Source organism: Artemia sp. Qi Xiang Cuo, chromosome 1, assembly GCF_049724085.1.
Source record: "Artemia sp. Qi Xiang Cuo chromosome 1, ASM4972408v1, whole genome shotgun sequence".
Taxonomy (NCBI): Eukaryota; Metazoa; Arthropoda; class Branchiopoda; order Anostraca; family Artemiidae; genus Artemia; species Artemia sp. Qi Xiang Cuo.
In genome coordinates this window covers 76,649,852-76,671,687 of record NC_142794.1, presented here as the reverse complement: position 1 = coordinate 76,671,687, position 21,836 = coordinate 76,649,852, and the positions used below count along the sequence as shown (strand labels likewise).

At 35.3% G+C, this 21,836-nt stretch overlaps 1 protein-coding gene across 1 annotated transcript in view; it reads right to left on the bottom strand.

Annotated features, from left to right (window-relative positions):
- The window catches only part of LOC148956736 (dual specificity tyrosine-phosphorylation-regulated kinase 2-like), a 49,440-nt gene that overhangs the window by 8,943 nt on the left and 18,661 nt on the right, over nt 1-21,836 (bottom strand). The window contains exon 3 of the mRNA XM_089087108.1: nt 16,676-17,084. Coding sequence (XP_088943234.1) covers nt 16,676-17,084 — 409 coding nt within the window. The remainder of the gene's footprint in view (nt 1-16,675; nt 17,085-21,836) is intronic.

Below are 21,836 nucleotides of genomic sequence, written 5' to 3'. Positions count from 1 at the left end.
CCACATAACTTATATATTGCAGATACACCCAATTGCCAGCATGGGTGCCCATAGTGTCCTTAGATTTAGGTCAACACCCCCTTACGCATTCCCTGAAAGTTTCAACTTAATACCCTTAGCTATTCCTGACATATTACACACGCAAAGTTTTGACCCCTTGGATGCACATAGTGTCTTTTAATTCGGTTCGATAACCCCTCAACATTCCCTGAAAGTTTTAACCTAACACCATTACAGAAAGTTTCAAACGCAATAACCTAAATAAACGAGATATCATAGGTAAGCCCTTTTAATAATCTGAACACATATACTGGTTTTTGATTTAGCTCAACATTCCTCTCTATATTCCTGAAAGTCTCAATTTAATTCCGTTTATTGTTTCTGAGATAATACAGATACACCCTTTTGAAAACCTGGATGCACGTATTGCCCTTTGATTTAGTTCACAATCCCCATCAAAATGTCCTGAAAGTTTCAACACATATCCTAATCCGTTCCTGATATGCTCTGGATGCACCTTTTGATTCGGTTCAATGTTTGCATTCAACACGCTCTGAGAGTTTCAACTTGATACCTTTAGCGGTTCCTGATATATTCCAGCTGGTGGCCGGCGTTTACCCCCCCCTCCCCCCGTGGAAATAAGGCTTTCCAAATTTGAAATTTTTTTTTTTTTCGTAGGGGGAAAGAATTTTGGTACTTGTATATTATGCACACTCAAGTTTACGCTGTGTAAAATTCGACAACACAGTTTTTTTCTTTAATTTCTTCGTTACTTTAGAAATAAAATTGGGCTATAGATTGCACATTAGGATAGCGGGGATAAAGTATAGCGGGTCTGCACGCAAAATGTGTTTGGTACAATTATTCTGTATATTAGATAGATAAATAAGTATATTTTAAAGCCTAATATACGGCCAGAACACAGTATAATAACATAAATGAAAGGCATAAATAACACAAACTTTGATCAGTGATCATCATAAAACACTTAAATAAAACACAACATTAACCTAATAATAGTGTTTAGGCTAATACTTGGAAACACGGCCATTGAAAAAAAAAAACACTTAAATGAAACATTACATGCGGACAAAGGGTCACTTTTTTTGTGTGGAGAGGATAGGTTTTGTCAGTACTTGTTGTATGTGTTTATACTTTGAAATTTAGTAACCTTATTTTCCACAGGGGTGAGGGTATTTTCCGCGAGGGTATTTCCCAAGGAAGGGGTATTTTCCGCGGGGGTTACTTTCCGTGAGAGGGTATTTTTTGTGGGGGGAAATTTTCCAGGGGTTAAACACCCCCCCATTCACTATGTTAATTTATGTTATTTTACTGTGTTCACGGCCGTATATTTGGCTTTATAATACACTTATTCATCTATCTATCTAATACGCAGAATAATTCTACCAAACACATTTTGCATGCAGACCCGCTATACTTAACCCCCCCCCCCATGTTCAAATCTATAGCCCAAATTTATTTCTAAAGTAACGAAGAAACTAACAAAAAAAAACGATTTATTCTTGAATTTTACAGAGCGTAAACTTAAGTGAACGGCGCATAACCGACAAGTACCAGACGTCGTTCCCCTATTGAAATTTAAAAAATAAAACTCAAGTAAAAACCTCGACTTTGAAAAATATTATCTTCCCCGGGGGGGGGGCATTTTCCGTGGGGGTTGTTTTCCGGGGGGTAATTGCCGGGCGGTAGACGCCTAGAACCATTCCAGCTATGCCATTTTGTAAACCCGGACGCGTGTTTTTATATTTAATTCAACACCCCCAAAGTTTCAATTTCATATCCTTAGTTATTCCCGAAGTATTGCAGAAACATCCCTTTGACAACCTTGTTGCCCACAGAGTGTGTTTATTTTTAACAATCTAGATGCACATGACAGTGTCTCTTTATTTATTTCAACATCCCTCTAAACTTGCCATGAAAGTATCAAATTAATGCCCTCAACCGTTCCTGAGATATTGCAGATACATCCTTTGGACAACCTGGATGCACGTAGGGTCTTTTCGTGTAAGTCAACACCCCCCTCAAAATTCCCTGGAAGCTTCACAATAATACCCTCAGACTTTCATACACATAATTAAACATGCTCTTTCATAATTTTAAACCCTTGTCCAAGGGGCTTTAGGAGTCATTTCATCCCTGGAGGCGTAGTTCTTGGACCTTCCGACTATTATGAACAAAATTATAATCTCAAAACTTTGATCGAATGTCTTAATTGGGGGGAGGGGGGACTAAAAAGCGTTAAGCAGGGAGAATGGTTGCCCTCCAATGTTTACTCTTAAAAAGGGTACTAGAAGTTTGGTTTCCAATCGAATAAGCACCCTCTAGAGTATCTACGGGTACTCGTTCCAGACGAAGTGGCCTAGGCAAAAGAAAAGAAAAATATATTGAAACCATTAGGCTCCTTACTTATGCACTGCCTAAGAAAAAAATATTTCGTGCATATATTAGGTTTCGGCTGAAGACAGCTGTCTTGTCAAATTGTCAGCATTCAAAACTCAATTGGCCGTAGATGATATCAGTCCCACTTAGACATAAGTTTGAGCGAGTACCCTATCCCCTCGCACTGCTATGAGCAACTGGAAATATATATACAATAATGCCAAACTTTATAAGGAATATTCCAGCTGGTAAAATTTCTTATGTACCTGCAGTGCAGTGTATAATTGAGTTTTTGTTTTTCGTCTTTGTAATTTGTTCGATTATGTGCAATGTGTTGTAATTCGTTTTTTGTGTGCGTTTTTTCTTTTTTAGTGATACTCCGTCTTTTGTACCTTTTTTTGACGGGTAATAAATAAATAAATAATGACAAGTTTACTATTCGTAAGAGAAAAATCAATTTTTTAAGTATTGTACACAACATTTACCTTAGGTCTTAAAAAATTAATAGCACAATTTAAAGACAGGGATGACGTTGAGGAGAACCAGGACCAGTGAAAATGAACCATCTCTGAACCTGCATGTGTTGTAAGCTATTATTTTCCATTGCTGTGCGCCCAGTATTCCATGTTTCGTTTTCAAAAATTATGTGTGGTCTAATGTTATGCTGGCCAGCTACGTACCAAAATCAAGCTACGAACTAGTGTCTTGTTTACATGATTAAAATACCATTCAAAACAATTATATATTCAAACATATCATAGTCAAACCCCGCACCTTATTATCTCTGTGGTTCAATGTGCAAGGTTATAGATCGGGTAATATGTTTCATTTTATTCTTCTTCTTCGTATGTTGAACACTTAACGAGTTTAATCACGTAAACAAATCCAAATTCTGAACAATTTTATTTGACGTCGAAATCTAAACACAAGCAAGCCTTCTATTGTATTTTTCTTATTGAGGCAGAGACGTTTTGATGCAGAAAATATTATTCCGAAGCTTGTGCTTGACTGAATAAAGGATTTTTATAAGTTTTAAAATATTCTATAGTCTACATAAACGTAGTGCGCAAACAGCAACAGAAAAGGATTGCCAAAATAAGAAGAGATAATTGTATCAACTTTGACCTAGCAGATGTGAGGTCGTACCAAAAGATAACAAAGAGAGTTTTACTAAATTTATTATAGAAAAAACATTGTCTTTTCAGTGAAGTTATAAAAAGCGCAAGTACAGTTTGCAAAAAAAAATTTAGACAGTTTACTAACAACTTTGTTTTAGGATTTAAGTGTTTACTAAATATTTTTGCCTTAACTTACGTTCAAAATGTCAAGTTAATATACTCAATTCGTTGGAAATTTAACTATTCAAAGTAGATTCAAGCTTATTGTGCTTAGTAAATATTATAAATGCAATTGGATTCACAAAAAAGCTCTTAATGCGCTGGTTAGTTTTAAAATGGTTAGGGAATTTGACGACAATACTATAAACAGACAGCTCCTTTTGTGAGATATCCATGAGAGAGGAAACAATTTTATTAAAATAAGAAGATTTAGAAATTGCAGTACCATAGAATTGTATTGTTTTGAGGAGGCAAACTCAGTGCTCACTCCTTGGAATTTTCACTGACAACCAAGTTGAAAATGGGACAGGTGAGCAACAACAAAAATATATGTAACTTATTTTGATTTTGCTTCTTTTTCATATCCTACAAAGCTTTAATACCTAGCAACTCTAGCTATATGCAACAAATAAAAACAAGCTAAGAACTGATCTTGCGCAAAGCGTAAAAGACTGAAACTATATTTACCCCCTGACATTTGAATTCGTTATACAGCACTACTTTAGGTCCGATTTCAGGTCAGAAAGTACGCAACAGGGTTTAGTTTAACGAAAATCAAAGTTGGTTCAGATAAAACTAAATAAAAAAAACAAGTTTTTTTAACTGAAAGTAAGGAGCGACATTAAAACTTAAAACGAACAGAAATTATTCCGTATATGAAAGGGGCTGTCCCCTCCTCAACACCTCGCTCTTTACGCTACAGTTTTGTGAGACAGAGTCAAACTTTAGCGTAAAGAGCGAGGCGTTGAGGAGGGGACATCCCCTTTCATATACGGAATAATTTCTGTTCGTTTTAAGTTTTAATGTCGCTCTTTACTTTCAGTTTAAAAAACTTGTTTTTTTATTTAATTTCTGGTCGTTTTTTAGTTAATGCAGCTTTATTTTGGCTCACCGTCATTGAATAAGCAAACAAAATTTGCATATAAATTTTACTTTTCTTTTGCTAAATGGCTGTCTCTAAATTTGGTTCTGACGTAATTTACAAATTAACTTGCGTAACGAACTTCTATATTCGTATATTTTGCTTCTGGCAAAAAATACAAAGTTGCAGATTTTGGCAGATATGAGCTTGAAACCTATGTAATAGAGTTTTCTGATACGCTGAATCTGACGGTGTGATTTTAGTTAAAATTCTTTCACTTGTAGGGGATGTGTCCCCCCTCTTTAAAAAATTGGGTAAATTTTCTCAGGCTCGTAGCCTTTGATGAGTAATACTAAACTTAATAAAATTTATATATTTAGAATCAGCATTATAAGCCAATTCTTTTGATACAATTATTGACATCAAAATTCCGTTTTTAAAAGTTTCGATTACTATTGAGCCGTATCGCTTGTTTTTGTTTTTTTTTATTACGTATATGTTATTACGTCTATGAGGGGGTTCTCCCCTTAGTCAATACCACGCTCTTTACGTTAAAAGTTAAAACATTTTTTTAATTCACAAACCCCTGAATCACAAAGGCCGTTTAATGAGAATAGATAGCTCTTTTGAAAGCACTAAAAACAAACTTTAGCGTAAAGATCGGAGTATGGACTAGGGAAAGAGCCCTTTCATATACGTAATGTTTTTTTTTCATTTTAAGTTTTAATGGTCTTCCCTACTTTCGGATGAAAATATTTGTTTTTTTTAAATTTAATTTCCGATGGCTTTTTAAATGGCGCTTGTAAATCTAACACATCCTTCATAGAGATATCCCTTGCCCCAAAGAAAAATCCTCCACGGAAAGATTCTCCCGAGTAACCCCCTCCTCCAGCCCCCCTCTCCCCCCGCCCACCAGAAAAAAATCCTTCCTGAAAATGTCTGTATACTTCCCAATAACCAATACAATATGTAAGCAATGGGCAAAGTTCATAACTTGCAGCCTTTTCCCTGGGAACTGTGGGGAATTATTCATCCTAAAAGACATATTTTATAAATTTTCGACTATGCTGAACAAAATGGCTATCTCAAAATTTTAATCGTGTGACTTTAAGAAAAAAAAGAGCGTGGGAGGTTGCCCTCCATTTTTTTGGTCAATTAAAAAGAGCACTAGAAATCTTAATTTCCGTTTAAGTGAGTCCTTATACGATATTCAAGAACTACCTGTTCCATGAAAATACTCCTAGAAAAAAGAAAAAAATAAAAATAAACACGCACCCGTGATCCTTCTTCAGGCAAAAAATGCAAAATTCCGCATTTTTGTAGATAAGAACTTGAAACCTCTATAGTAGGGTTCTCTGATACGCTGCATATGATGGTGTGATTTTCATCAGGGTTCTATAACTTTTAGAGGGTCTTTCCCCTTTTTTTCGAAAATCAGCCAAATTTTCACAAGCGCGTAACTTTTGATGGGTATGATTAAACTTGATGAAACTTATATATTTGAAATCAAAATTAAAATCTGATTCTTTTGATGTATCTATTGGTATCAAAATTCCGTTTTTTAGAGTTTCGGTTACCATTGAACCGGGTCGCTCCTTACTTACAGTTCGTTACCACGAACTGTTTGAAAAATGTTAAGTCTTCCAGACACTTTCGACTATTAAAAATGGCACTAGCCCTTTCGATTTACAATCGAATGAACCCTTTTGGAAACGACAACGCTTTCTATAAACACCTTATATGCCCCCAGGGCATAAATTACAACCCTTACCCTAAGGTCTGTTAGGGCGGTTGTCATCCTCTAAGACCGAATTTCCAGAACTTTTAACTACGTTAAACAACATGGCTATCTAAAAATTTTGATCGGATGTGTTTGGAGAAATGGTGGGCGCGAGAGCGGCGGTAGTCGCTCTCCAATCACTCAACTATTAAAAAGGGCCTTAGCCCTTTCAATTTCCAATCAAATAAGCCCTTTTGAAGTTTCTACGACAAAACCTTCAATAAAAATCTTATAAGCACCCAGGGCACAACTTAAAACCCTTGCCCTGAGTGCTGGGGGGGGTGTCATTATCAAAGGCCTAATTTCGAAAACTTTCTAAGACGTTGAACAAAATGGCTATCTGAAAATTTTGATTGGATATTTTTGGAGGAATGGTGGGCGTGATAGGGGGGTTAGTTACCATCCAATCACTTTCGACTATTACAAAGGGCACTAGCCCTCTCAATTTTAAATTGAATGAGCCCCTTTTGAAGGTTTACGACAACTCTATCTATAAAAACCTTATATGCCCCCTGGGCAGAACTTACAACCTTTGCCCTTGGGGCTCTACTTTCTATATAAACTTTACATGCCCCCAGGGCATAACTTACAACCCTTGCACTGAGGGCTCTGAGGGGGTTATCATCCTAAAAGACCTAATTTTCAGGACTTTCAACTACGTTGAACAATATGACTATATTAAAGTATTGATTAGATATGTTTGGAAAAATGGTGGGGGTGAGAGTGACGGTAGTCACTTTCCATTCACTTTCAACGATTAGAAAAGACCATAGCTCTTTGTATTTCCAACTGAATGAGCCCTTTTGAAGTTTCTACGCTTTCAATAAAAACTTATACGCCCCCAGGGCATAACTTACAACCCTTGCCCTGAGGGCTGTGGGGGAGGGTTAGTCATCCTGAAAGACCTAATTTCAAAAACTTTCAACTACGTTGAATAAAATGGCTATCTAAAATATTGATTGGATGTGTTTGGAGAAAAGATGGGCGTGAGAAAGGGGATATTTACCCCCAAATCACTTTTAACTATTTAAAAGGGCACTAGCCCATTGAATTTCCAATCAATGAGCCCTTTTTATGTTTCTACGACAAAGATTTCAATAAAAACCTTATTTACCCCCAGGGCCTAACTTATAACCCTTGCCCTGAAGACTGTGGGAGGAGTGTCCTGTTCAAAGGTATAATTTCCTGAACTTTGAACTGTGTGGAACAAAATGGCTATCTCAAAATTTTGATTGGTTGTTTTTGGGAAACTGGTGGGCGTGGAAGGGGTGTTAATTGCTTTCCAATCACTTTCGACTATTAAAAAGGGCACTAGCCTTTTCAATTTTTCGTTAGCGCGCTGCCTATGATATCAAACAAAAGTGTAAACCACAGTTTATAGAATTAGCAGTATGATCATTCCCTATCTCACCCATTATAAAAACCCGGACCGAGGTGCGAGTGCTCCAGAGAACGTTTTTGCAGATATAAACATAAGCGGCATTAGATCTTTTCACGGGTAGACAAGTCAGATTTCTCTTGGACGTGAAACTTACAGTTATAATAGAAATAATCGGAAATAAATGGAAACCCGCTATTACGAATAATGCACTTTGTAACCCTCTTGGACGCGAAACTTACAGTTATAATAGAAATAATCGGAAACAAGTGGAAACCCGCTATTACGAATAATGCACTTTGTAACCATTTCTCATTGATTGACGGAAACAGACTAACCCGCTAATGCAGAAATAAGTGGGAGGAGCTTTTTGTTCGCACTGAGAATGAAGACCAGAAATGATCTGCGATAAACTTACTGGATAATTCTATAAACTGCGGTGTAAACCTTGGGGGTATTAACTGCGTTTGAAATTACGTGTGATTGAAAACCTGGAATCAACGTATTGTCTCTCCTTAAATGTTTACGAATGAAAAGTCAGATTTTCCTAATTATTTTACGCTTAATTTTTACGGTTCAGTGTGGTAATAATGCTGAAACTTGCGATACCAAAGTCTCGTTCATAGTTCTTTAACAAAAAAAAGAGAAATTTTAGGAAACCGAAGTGTTCGGGCAGGAGTAGACTTAAGATGGAGCCAGGGAGTGAAAGTGATTTCATTTCGATGTGAAACGTGAAAAAAAAGAAAATCCTTCCGTTTTCTATGTCACTTTTTCTGACAAATCTTGGGAATGAACTATCATAGCTTAGCTATCCCTTGACACAGCGAACGAAAGCTATATTTCGGCCATTTATGGATGAATCTGTTTTCATGGAAAGCTCTGCAGTTATTTGACAAATTAATAAAAAAAAATACTTACGAAACAAGTGAATGTGACGAAACTAATACTGAATTTTCACTCTGGTTTGTATTTACTTTTTTACTTTAGAATTTTACGCATCTAATAACACCATTTTATTGATGTTACTAGTAATATTAGGCTTAAGACCAAAAATTAGTGAACAAGTTTGATGTGTTCTTAAATTCCATTATGAGTTTTCCAAAAGTCCCTAGATTTTGTTTGTGGTTCCAAGAGGAGATCAGACAGTTTTTGGAGTAGGGTATTAAAGGTGCCGGTTTCTAAATTAGATTCTAGGGAGAAATGCCAGACGCATCGGAATCGGTTGATGGGAACCATTTGGTGTAGCATTTGCTCTAGATTCTGGAATATTTACTTGAGAAATTGTACTTGTTCCAAGAAGATGAGACAAGTGAAAAATAAACATTGGAGCTATAAGATGCTGTAAAATAATTTAGGATTTTTTTCAAATCTCTGCCTTGACAGTTAATACGAATCTGGTTTTCAAACAGTTCGTGGTAACGAACTGTAAGTAAGGAGCGACCCGGCTCAATGGTAACCGAAACTCTAAAAAACGGAACTTTTATACCAATAGATACATTAAAACAATCAGATTTCAATTCTGATTTCAAATATATAAGTTTCATCAAGTTTAATCTTACCCATCAAAAATTACGCGCCTGAGAAAATTTGGCTGATTTTCGAAAAAAAGGGGAAAAGACCCCCTAAAAGTTATAGAACCTTAATGAAAATCACACCATCAAATTCAGCGTATCAGAGAACCCTACTGTAGAGGTTTCCAGCTCCTATCTACAAAAATGTGGAATTTTCCATTTTTTTGCCAGAAAAAAGGTCACGGATGCGTGTTTATTTGTTTTTTTTTCCCCAGGGGTAATCGTATTGATCCAGTGGTCCTAGAATATCGTAGGAGGGTTTATTAGAACGGAAATTAAAAGTTCTAGTCCCATTTTTAAGTGACCAAAAAAATGGAGGGCAACTAGGCCCCCTCCCACGCTCATTTTTTCTCAAAGTCACCCAATTAAAATTACTCGGGAAAATCTTTCCGTGGAGGATGTTTCTTTGGGGTAAGAGACATTTCTATGAAGGGGGCGCCGGATTTCCAAGCATTATTTAAAAAACAATCAGAAATATATTTAAAAAAAACAAGTTTTTTCAACTGAAATTAAGAAGCAACATTAGAAATGAAAACGAACATAAATTTTTGCGTAGATGAGGGGGTTCTCCCCCAAGTCAATACCTCGCTCTTTACGCTACAGTTCTTTTTTAGTGCTTTCAAAAGAGCTATTTATTCTAATTAAACGGCCTTTGTGATTCAGGGGTTTGTGAATAATTTTTTTTTTAACTTTTAACGTAAAGAGCGTGGTATTGACTAAGGTATGAACCCCTCATATACGTAATAACATATATGTAATAAAAAAAAAAACAAAAAAAAACAAGCGATACGGCTTAATAGTAATTGAATCTTTTAAAAACGGAATTTTGATGTCAATGAATATATCAAAAGAATGGGCTCATAATGTTGATTCTAAATATATAAATGTTATTAAGTTAAGTATTGCTCATCAAAGGCTACGAGTCCGAGAAAATTTACCTGATTTTTTAAAGAGGCGGGAAACATCCCCTACAAGTGAAAGAATTTTAATGAAAATCACACCGTCATATCCAGCTTATCACAAAATCATATTACATAGGTTTCTAGCCCGTATCTGAAAAAATCTTCAACTTTGTATTTTTGGCCAGAAGAAAAATATATCAATATAGAAGTTCGTTACATTAGTTAACTTGTAAATTACGTCAGAACCAAATTTAGAGACAGTCATTTAGCAAAAGAAAAGTAAAGATTTATGCAAATTTTGTTTACTTATTCAATGACGGTGAGCCAAAATAAAAGCTGCATTAACTAAAAAACGATCAGAAATTAAATAAAAAAAAACAAGTTTTTTAAACTGAAAGTAAGGAGCGATATTAAAATTTAAAACGAACAGAAATTATTCCGTATATGAAAGGGGCTGTCCTCTCCTCAACGCCTCACTCTTTACGCTAAAGTTTAAATCTGTCTCAAAAATTTATTTTTTTAAACAATAAAAAACTTTAGCGTAAAGAGCGAGGCGTTGAGGAGGGGACAGCCCCTTTCATATACGGAATAATTTCTTTTCCTTTTAAGTTTTAATGTCGCTCCTTACTTTCAGTTAAAAAAACTTGTTTTTTTTATTTAATTATAGTAAAGATCGATGTGGGTATAATGGATTATTTTTTGTTCTTGTTGTTGTTTAGACCAGGGCATTTTATTTCGAAGGAGTTTTCGTGGGACCTTCGAAAAGGGCTCATTCGATTGAAAATAGAAAGGGCTGATGCCCTTTTTAATAGTCGAAAGTGATTTGAGGGCAACTAATCCCCCTTCCACTCCCATTCTCCCATTTCTGCTCTTAAAATTTAACCAAATCAAATTAGCGTAAGTGTATCCAAGCCATCAAAGAAAGCAAACAGATTTTTTTGCGAATGATATCAAGTTTTCCATTTCAGGTCAACTAGAGGAGGCATGAAACTAAATTAAACACTACTATTTGTGTCCAGATTTTTAAAAGGGTGTATGTTGTTAAAAATTGCTGAAAATTTTTCTCCAGCATACAAATAGCAGGCCAAACTATAAAGTCTTAAAAAACGAAAAGATTTAAAGTATTATTTTTTTTTGTTCCTGAAATCACTATGTCAATATAAAACGAACAGAAATTAATTTAAAAAACTTTTCCCGCAAAACAAGTTTTTCAAAGAAAAGCAAAGAACTCAAAATTTGCACTTTATGTGCATTGTCAGTTTAATATACATATACTGATATCTAGTAATCAAAATGTTAATATTATTTGATTTATTAAAGTTATAAAAGTAAAAACATTTATATTTTTTCAGTAAAGTGCAAATATTGTTCTGGCCTTGGGAAGGCATAGGGGTTTTGCGCCCAACTTATGTTAATTTCTGCTCGTTTTGAATTTGACTCGGTTATTTATTGTAATTTCTGTTCGTTTTGGGTTTCATTTATTTATCGATGCTGATTTGTGGTAGTTTCACGCTTGGTAGATTATTTGATTTTATTTTTGTTCATTTTTTGTTTAATAGAGTTCTTTACTTTTCTTTGAAAAACTTGTTTTGTGGAATTTTTTTTTTTAATTAATGACACACAAAAGGCATTAAATCTGGGAGATTCCCATAATTATCTGAAGAAAAAAATTAAAGTAATATGTGTGCTATACAAAACAGAAATTAAATACCATAATGAAATTGATATTTTCGGAATCAGAAGAAGTGAGGATTCTATGGATTTTTGTAAAGGGATAAATACAACAAAATAGGATGATGTCTATCTAGAAATATTTTCTATATGTAAGTCAATACCCTAATAATTTGGAGTGTTAATCTGGAATAATTTTAACAATGACCATATTAATACATACCTTACCTATTCCATGATATAGGCTACATTCCTTTTCAATTTCTATTTCATAACAAGATGTTAGGGTTACATTCTTAAAAAAATTTACTTATTGAATCAGTAATTTTTTTTTACTCAGTTCAATGCCAATTAATGGCAGCGTATGTCTTCTGCCACAGAAATCAGGAAAGTTACACTTTCTAGAGCTTCATGACGATATTTTTTTCGCTCATTTTTCACACATGCTCCCTGTTTTCAAACTATAAGAAAGACCTGGCAGAGCTTGGCCATATATTGATACAGTAAATGAAAGCCGTGTTTTCTCCATTTTATTGATGTATGCACAGTTAGTGAAAGCTATGCAATTACTTGGCAAATCAACACAAAGACTTTGTGAAACGCGCCTGTCATGATAGCAATGCCCAAGTTCCATGCACTAATTAACCTATAACAGAGATTTCTTGCTTATAAGAGGTTATAAGCAAGAAAGTTTTCCAAGAATTCCTTGCTTAATCACATTCTACCTAGCAAAGATCTTTTTAATTTGTTCATATTAAAGACAAGTAACATTTTCTAATTAAAACAAGTATCGACTAGTTCTGACATTTCTCGCAACATATTACCTCAATTACAAGTGCTTTATTCTTTTTCGATGAACAACTTATGTAGATCTTCATCAAACATTCTCTGGAAATCAAAAACTTATGGCCGGTTAGTCTACAATAGCCATTAGCGATTTCCCAATCAGAGATTCTCTGTTCTGACTCCTTTTCTTTCAGTCTTTTTTTGTTTTTTGTTCTAACGCAGGGAAGAGGAAGGATGTCTAGGTAATATGCAGCAAGGAATATCAGGGACAGTCGAAACTCACATTAATTAGAAACAAAAATTTAAAAAAATGTGTTGCGTTTTTCAGGAGGCAACATCCACTAGATTTTCTACACATGCATTCGTTGCAAAAGACCAGGACGTTGCCATCCATTGGTGAGAGCCAGTTTCTACTGGCCTTGATAGCAAAAGAGTATTTATTAAATTACAGGCCATTTTACTAGAGGCTTTAAGCCACGCCAAAATGTATTTTTCTATTTATTCGACGGACAATTAAGCATGGAATATTTATAATTACAATCATTGAGAAATAAACTGTTTAATGGTTTTTAGGTGGCTCTCTAGTGAAGAATTACATTACCGCAGTTCGGTAAGTTTTATAAGAGTATGACAAGGTACAGTTCAAAACATTTTACCGTTCCTGTATAAATTAAAAAAAAAAAGTTTTTTTTAAAAAGTATGACTGTTTGTTCCAATTTTTAAGAATGGCTACTGAAACACAGGGGCCGTTTAATTAGAATAGGAAGCTGTTTCAAAAGCGCTAATAGCTTTAGCGCAAAGAACAATGAATTGAGGAGGGCGCAATCCTTCATATACAGAATAATTTCAGTTCGCTTTGAGTTGTAATGCTGCTCCTTACTTTCAGTTACAATAAATAGTTTTTTTTATCTACTTTCTGTTCGTTTTTCAAATAATACCGGTAAATCTGGCTCAGCCTCCATGAAATATACCCCCTCTCACGGGAAACTCCTCCATAAAAATTTCATCCAGCATAAAGTACACGCCCCAAGTCGAGCTCCCTCCAGATAGTTCCATCCTCGCTGGAAATCCCCCTCCCCGTAAAATTTCTTCGATTCAGTCTGAAAAATTATCCTTAGCATACTTTCATTTGAAAGACTTTAATCCCTAATCGGTTTCTCGATCACTCCGGAAATACCCCCTTCCGTAGAATTTTTTTTCTGGAAATCAAAAACGCGGAAAATGGGCCCCGGATAATTCCCTCGGATCATCTCCACATGCAAAATTGATTTGACAAAGAGAATGTAAGACGATTCGTAGCAAGAATTTCGTATAGGAATTCTGTCAAATCCCCCTATTATAAAAATTTACCTGGAAAGTTCACCCCCCCCCCCGGAAATTTATCTCCTCAAGTAAGATTCTCCCAATAGAAATCCACTGCAAGCATAAAATCCCCCCGCAAAAGATATGTATACTTCCCAATAACAAATACTATACGTAAACAATGGGCAAATTTCCTAACTTACAGACCTCTCCCCAAGGACTGCGGGGATCATTTTACCCCCTAAAGACATAGTTACTTGGTCTTTTAACTATACTTAACAAAATAACTGTCTCAATATTTTTATCAGATAACTTTGGGAAATAAATGGGCGTGGGAGAGGGATCAGTTGCCCTCCAATCATTTTTGTCACTTAAAAGGGGCATTAGAACTTTTAATATCCGTTCGAACGCGCCCTCTCCCGATCTTCTAGGACCATTATCTGTATACGATCACCACTGGGAAAAAAGAACAAAAAATGACACAAGAAAAGAAAATAAACACGCATCCATGATCTGTCTTCTGGCAAAAATAGCAAAATTCTATATTTTTGTATATAAGAGCTTGAAACTTCTACAGTAGGGTTCTTGCCAACGCTGAATCTGATGGTGTGATTTTCATCAAGATTCCTTGAATTTTACGGGGATTTCCCCCTTATTTCAAAAATCAGGCAAATTTTCTCAGGCTTGTAGATGAATCTTATATATTTGGAATCAGAATAATAAGCTGATTCTTTTGATGTATCGCTTCTTACTTATAGTTCGTTACCACGAACTGTTTGATATTTGTATCATCGGAGATATAATATTATTAGTGCCCGGCTTATCCCCCCCCCCCCCTGCAAAAATTCACTCTCCTCTAAAATTGAGCAGCCAAAGAATGACAAATAAAATAATAAAAGAAGCAACTTTGGAATATTCTACCTAAGTTCCAAAATATATGATGAATATATAGGATAGAATATCCATCGGTATTTACTTGTAAATTTTTTATTTATTCTGACTCTTTTTTTTTTGTCGTTTTCTTGGAAGGTGGGAGGACAAGTTACCATAGCAGTGTAAGATAAAGATTAAAAAAAAACTTGATAATATGAAATAAATAGACGGAGAGGGAGGGAATCATTGTTCATATTAATAGAAATTCCGCGTGACTTTTGATCTTCGACGCTGCTGAAGCCATTGTGACTTCTACAATAGTATTCTTAGAGCTTTCAATACATTGCACACAAATGTTTAAATACATTGAACCTTTGTTTATAAATAGGAAAAGAGAAATATTACGATTAGTAATCGCTTAAAATAAAGCTCTGGTAACACTTGCCAATCCCATTCCCCTAAGAAATTTCCTGACGATGCTCATGATACTCCGCTGGGTCTTTTCCACCTGTGTCGGTAGGCATGTGAACTGGTGTGTAAAAAGTGGGGTAGCAAAGTAGCAATGCTACTTGGCAGTTTTCAAATTTGTTGGCAGATCTTTTTAGGAACGAATACGCAACCTTGCGGCATTACTTCCAACTCAACTAGGGAGCTCAATAAAAAGTTTTTTATACTTTCAGATTGATTGGCTATCTCAGAATTTTTAATCGACAGCAACTAGGTTTTCCATGAGGCAAAATAGTTGCTCGGTGCCACAAAACGGAAGAAAAAGACACATTTCGACGGCACTATCATTTTGGACACTTTAAAAGTACTAAAACTTTTAATTTCCGTATTATCCTTCTTCTGAAAAAAATGCGCAAAAATCCACATTTCTGCAGACAGGAGCTTTAAACCTCCAAATACGCTGAATCTAATGGGTTTGATTTTCATTAATACAACTTAGCTTTTGGGAATGTTTCCTCATTTTAAAGTTCATAGCGTAATATCTTACTTAATGAACTTTAAGAGTTTCGCTTACTATTGTCCCGAGTCGCTCCTTACTTACAGTTCAATCTGTTTGATTCTACACCATATATTCTACATATATTTAGGAATACTGGTAGAATGTTCTAAATTCCTTCTTTTCTTCATTCTTATTATTCGTCTTAATTTCCCTTTGGCTGCTCCATTTCACACATGGAGATAATTTTTCGGGGGGAATACACCGGGCCCCAATATTTTTATAGCTGCATATAGGGCCCTCCCCAGTGTTATTACGAAGGGCCTGTATCCTAACCTAGTAGAAAAATGTTTTTTTTCGGATTCGCAGCCCCACCCCAAAATAAATTATATGATATTCGTCCTCACAAAAAATAGGTACTTGTGTATTAAACATACTCTTTTATATACTTTATATGGAATGTCAAACTGGAGATGCTACAGACACCAGGACAGATACCCAACAGACTGGTTATTTCAATAGACTGCTATTAAGAATTGGAATGCATAGAGTAGTTTTCATTTCGTTTACGACATTTAAACTGTTGTTTTTTGGGGTTTAGGGGGGGGAGGTACCTAGGTTAGGTTATGTACTTAATATATGGTATGCTTTACCCCTAACCCCCCTAATGTGCAAATATATAGCCCAAATTCGTTTCTAAACTATTATATATTCATCCAATTTTATTTTATTTCATTAGCATTAACCAAACTTGACTTCTTTAGGAGTATATAAAAGAGTACGTTTAAAACCCAAGCACCAAAAACCTTATGGCGTCCAACTGACAAAATGAAAGAGGAAAAAACAATGCGTGGAGCTGGTTAAACTTACCTTTTAAGGCCATAGCCAAACTCTTAGAGCCTGGGGGTCCACGATGTTTTCCCCGCCGAGAGATGCCTCCACTAAGGATGACTTGACCAGTTATCGAGGTAGTTGCGGTGCAGTAGCGCGGATAACCCTTTGAGTTCACAAACAATTTTGATCTTTTTGAACCTTCTAAAAGTCTTGCAGGTGGCATATCAAGTAACTCCATCATACATGCTAGTTGATCACCTTCATCTTCCCCAGGTAGAAGGGGGAATCCAAGGTGAAGCTCGGCAAGAATACAGCCTAGAGACCACATATCGATAGGCAAGCCATATCGTAGTCCGAGTATAACTTCTGGTGCTCGATAAAACCGTGACTGTATATAGGTGTAGACACGTTGATTTTCATAGCAGCTTGAACCAAAATCGATCACCTGAAAAATATCACCCGAAATTAAACAGTAAATTTAATATAGCTGAAATATTTTCAAGTGTTTTTTTTTTTTTTTTTTTTTTTTTTTTTTTTTTTTTGTTAACAAAATTTCCAGATACCTCGCTATTCTTCTGTAATTTTCTAAGCGGCCGTATATTCTCGTACTTAGAAAGAATTGTTTTCTGACTTCAAACTGTCCAAATACTTACCCCCCCCTCCTTAGGTGCAAATATATAGCCCAAATTATAAATTTCCCATATATTCTGTCACTTGCCTTTGTCTTGTCTCGCGCTAAGCTGGAAAAAAACTATCGAAGAAACCGGTTTTGTTCTCGAGTTTTACACAGTTTAAACTTGAGTGAGTGGCGCATAATACACAAGTACCAAAATTTCTTCCCCCTACAGAAAAAAAAACTCAAAAACTTAAGGCAATTTTGTATTCGTGTGGAATGTCGGGTGAATGGAATAGAAGGTATGGTAGGGGTAGGTGTTGAAACAGGTATAATCTATTTTTCGATCAGGTTCGATTCCAGATCGGAACGTCTGACTCTCTTGGTTTGTATTCTAGGGTAAAAGATGCATAGGGAGAGGAGTTATATTTTAGAACTGGGCTATCTATGGAAGATATTAAGCGGGTAATTTCATGGCACTTGGAGGAAGAAGACATGGCACTTGGCAGAAAATACTACAAAAAGGAGTAAGGCTAACACCCCTTGTGCCTTATAAGGACCAGAAAGTAATTTGCACTTTACTGAAAACAATTTTTATTTCGAGCAATGTGTACATATTCTTCATAACATCAAGCAAACAAAATCATCGTGATAACCAAGATTAACAAAAAGAACAATTGAATCTGCACTGACCATTTAATATATATGCCTATTGATATTGATTTCTGAAAGTCTCAACAATTTTGATTTTATTAACGCTCTAAAAAAGAGAAATTTTGAACCTTATTTTGTTGTCAGTAAAGTGTAAATTACGTTCTTGTCTTTAGAGGGTACAGGGGACGTTAACCCTGCTCCTCATTGCGGTAGTTTCTCCTCTTTTTAGGTTTGACTTTTCTATTTATTGTAACTACTATTCGTTTTTTATTTCATTTATTTACTAACAGTGATTTATGGTTTCGGCTTTTTGATAACCTACATGTATATACTAAGGTTTGGTTTAGTTCAATATCCTCTCAACATTCCTTGAAATTTGCATTTTCATACTCTTAGCCTAAGCAATAGTAGTAGTGTCCATAAAGTGCCTTTCGGTTAGTTCAAAACTTCCCATCGACATACCATGTAAGCTTCAACTTAATACTCTAAACTATCCCTAATATACTACGTCTACTTGACATCCTGCACGCACATGGTGTGTTTTGACTTAATTCAACTTCCCCCTCAACATTCCATGACACAATTACCTTCACATTCTTAGCCTTAGCAGTAGTCATGCTAGAAATAGCAGCAGTAGTAGTGGGAGTGGCATACACGGTTTGTGTTTTGATTAGTTCAACATCCCCCTCAGCATTCCTTGTAAGTTTCAACTTACTACTCTAGTCTAAGCCGTTCCTGAGATATTGCTGATGCTTCCATTTGACACCCTGCATGCAAGTAGTGTTTTAATGTAATTCAACTTCATTCTTAATATTTCCTAGGTTTAATAAGGCTAGGTTGTCAGTACTCCGAGACAATGTCAGTTTTTGCCCCCTCCCTCACCATCACTCCGCAGAACAAATCGATCATGGTATTGGCAATACTATTCAGTTTGGCACCCCTCAGAGGCTGTGACTAGGGGCAACCGTCCCCCTTGCTCCCATAGCTAAACCATTGATTTCAACCAAAACGTATGTTCTTATGGGTTACCAGACTGTATTTCCCCAAGTTTATATAGAACTAATTTCACTATCATATTTGTTCAAAGAAAAAAAAATATCAGACATAAGGAACTCGTGACATCTTGCCAACGTCAGGTTATTGCCAGAATAGCCATATTGCAATGCCAACAATCTTTATGTAACACGAATCTTACAAATAAAAACCGGTACCCAAGCTAAAATAAAACAAATCTCGTTATGACAGCGATTAGTATAACTCAGGGGTGGAGGAGGAGGGTATATGCAGTCTTTAAACTGTAATGAAAGGATTTTGACAATAAGCAACTGACTAGAAAATCCCAAAAATGTATACAAAACTTTGTAAGTTCTGATGGCCGATAGACACAAAATACACATGATTTCTCGCAATCTTAAAACTGGTAACATTTCCCTTCCCTTTCATAATTAAAATAAATAGGCAGCTATCAATAAAAGACCATGGAAGGCGAGCAGGCTAAAAGCTAGGCACAGTTCCGTCACTCGGCACGCGCCCCCTGGTGTACATGATTTCTAAGAAAGAGCGACCCCTAGATATAAGGGCGGGGGATCGGGTAGTGAAATCACCACTAGAAATGTTTCACGAAAATACAGTAAAATGCTTTAGTTTTCGCCAAAAAAAAAAAAAAAAAAAAAAAAAAATGCCTTTGAGAATCTGCCTCGCTTTTTCCTTCACAAATACTTATTAGAGCCCCCTCGTCCCAAAATATTGATCACATGAGCTAATTCGTAGATATCTTCCTTTTTTATTAGCTTGAGTCAGTTTTAGACACTCGGTCTTGAATTCCGATGTCAATTCAGGATTAATTGAAGCTTTTGTATAGTCCATCATTAAACTGTTGTTATAGTTAATTTTTTGGCTTCGACTGTCATTTCCTAACCAAAAAAAATCGTTAAAAGCATGAGGTAAGAAACAAAGGATTCTCCAAAGTTTTTTTTTGATGAAACTCAAATTCAGATTCACTCAAAAAAATACAAACTACAAAAACGTTTATGTAGATACAAAACTTAACCAGAAAATGCACTAGATAACAAAATTGTAAATCATAGGTGAACATGTACACAGCATTCATGGTTATCACTAGTCTATGTCACTGCATGAGTTATTTGCTTTTGCTTACTTTCGAATTCAAAGCTACACAGCAAAGGTGTCCAAAAAAATTTTCCAGGGAGAAAACTGTATTGAGCAACATTTGCATTGGATAAAATCCAGTTTCGTGAATTTTTTTCCAATGCCTGGATTATTTCTTATTCCACATTCATTGAAGATATAAAATGACAATAATATTCGCTTACTGAAATAGTGGCATTCAATTTTCTGTTCGTCTTAGATTAATAACATTAACTAAACTTCTTAACGAGAAATTAACATTTCAGAAGCGTTCCAACTTTTATGTTCAAATGCCTACACATATAAAAACCGAGATTACGGGAAAAAATACCCGAAACTTCAACAAGAGCATTAAATAGAAGGAAATATTCGAAAAGAAGTGTGTGAATTAAATCACGATTGTTTCTTCCTTAATAAAACTTGTTTTATACGTTGAACTTTAGCAACAATTCTAAGAAAATAAAGGTGCTTACGGATATATAAAGCAAAAACAATGACTTAACGGTCTTTCCCCAGTTTAAGCCCCAGAGGGTCAACTTAGCTAAGAACACATGTGTCTCTCGTGTTTTTTCCCTGGCCTCATCATAATGTGACGAAGTAGAAGTGCACGAGTCCTTCTCCACCTTTCTAAAATTAGCGCTTATATCATTAGTATTAGTCAGAGAAAGTTAGGGAAAAACTCCCTCAATGGCAGATTAACGCCATTCTTAAGGTCTAAAAGGGATCTACTACACATCTTCACATATTTCACAAATTCTGTTTCGTATTCATTTAAGTTAGATTTCCTAAGGATCCTCAAGGTAATACGACGCCTCCTACTACAAATGACAACCAGGACCCTTCCTACCGCGACTCATGAACCAGCATTACTACAATGGATAAACACAAAAACCGTAGCAATTAAAAAACGAATATAGATTAAATTAAAAAGGGAGGTTTTTTCCATTGAAAATGAATTTGAAACGGATTCTCTCCCTTCGTGGCTCAATAAATATTAACTGAACTTTTCTTATAAATTGATCAAACTTGCTTTCAATTTTTCTTTTTTAACTGATTCAAACCAGGAAGGTATGCAGAAGTTTACTCAAAGGAAGCTAAGGTTTGAAGAAAATGTATAAGAATCAGCGGATTTCTCTTCTTATTTATAAAAAGTTTGTATCCCTTATAAATGGACAATACAAAAAATTATAGAAACAAATCTTATAAGCCTCGATATTTCAGGCAATAGAAAGGCGTGGGACCAATGATTTTCCTTCTGATAAATATGATGAGTACTCTCCTGATAAATATGGCTCTAGTCAAACCATTATTTTCTAATAGTTTTAACTTTACTTGTTAACAAGAAATTATTACAAAGGAAGTCATTAGAAAAAAGGTTACATATACATTTAGGTTACCGAATGGCCTACCATCCATTGGTGGACTTTCGTAGCATAAAAATAAATCTGAATGTCTTGGTTATACCAAGTTGAACACTTTTTTAGTTTTTAAAACTGTAGGAGCACTGATTCCTGATAAACATAGAAAACGTGTATTATATTGCTAAAAGCAAAAATAGAACAATTTTTAATCCTTCCGTTGAAGCCTTATCTTTAGTTGTTTTAAACAGTCGTTAAAATTTTATTTCTTTAAAACATACATGTAATACCAGGTAGGTGTGCATGCATTTATCTATTGTATATTTTAAAAGCCCCATATTTTTAACCCTAGCAGAAAAAGATCAAAGTCGCCTATGCAGTTCAGGACCTAATAATGTTCAAAACTATTAGAAGTACATGAGAA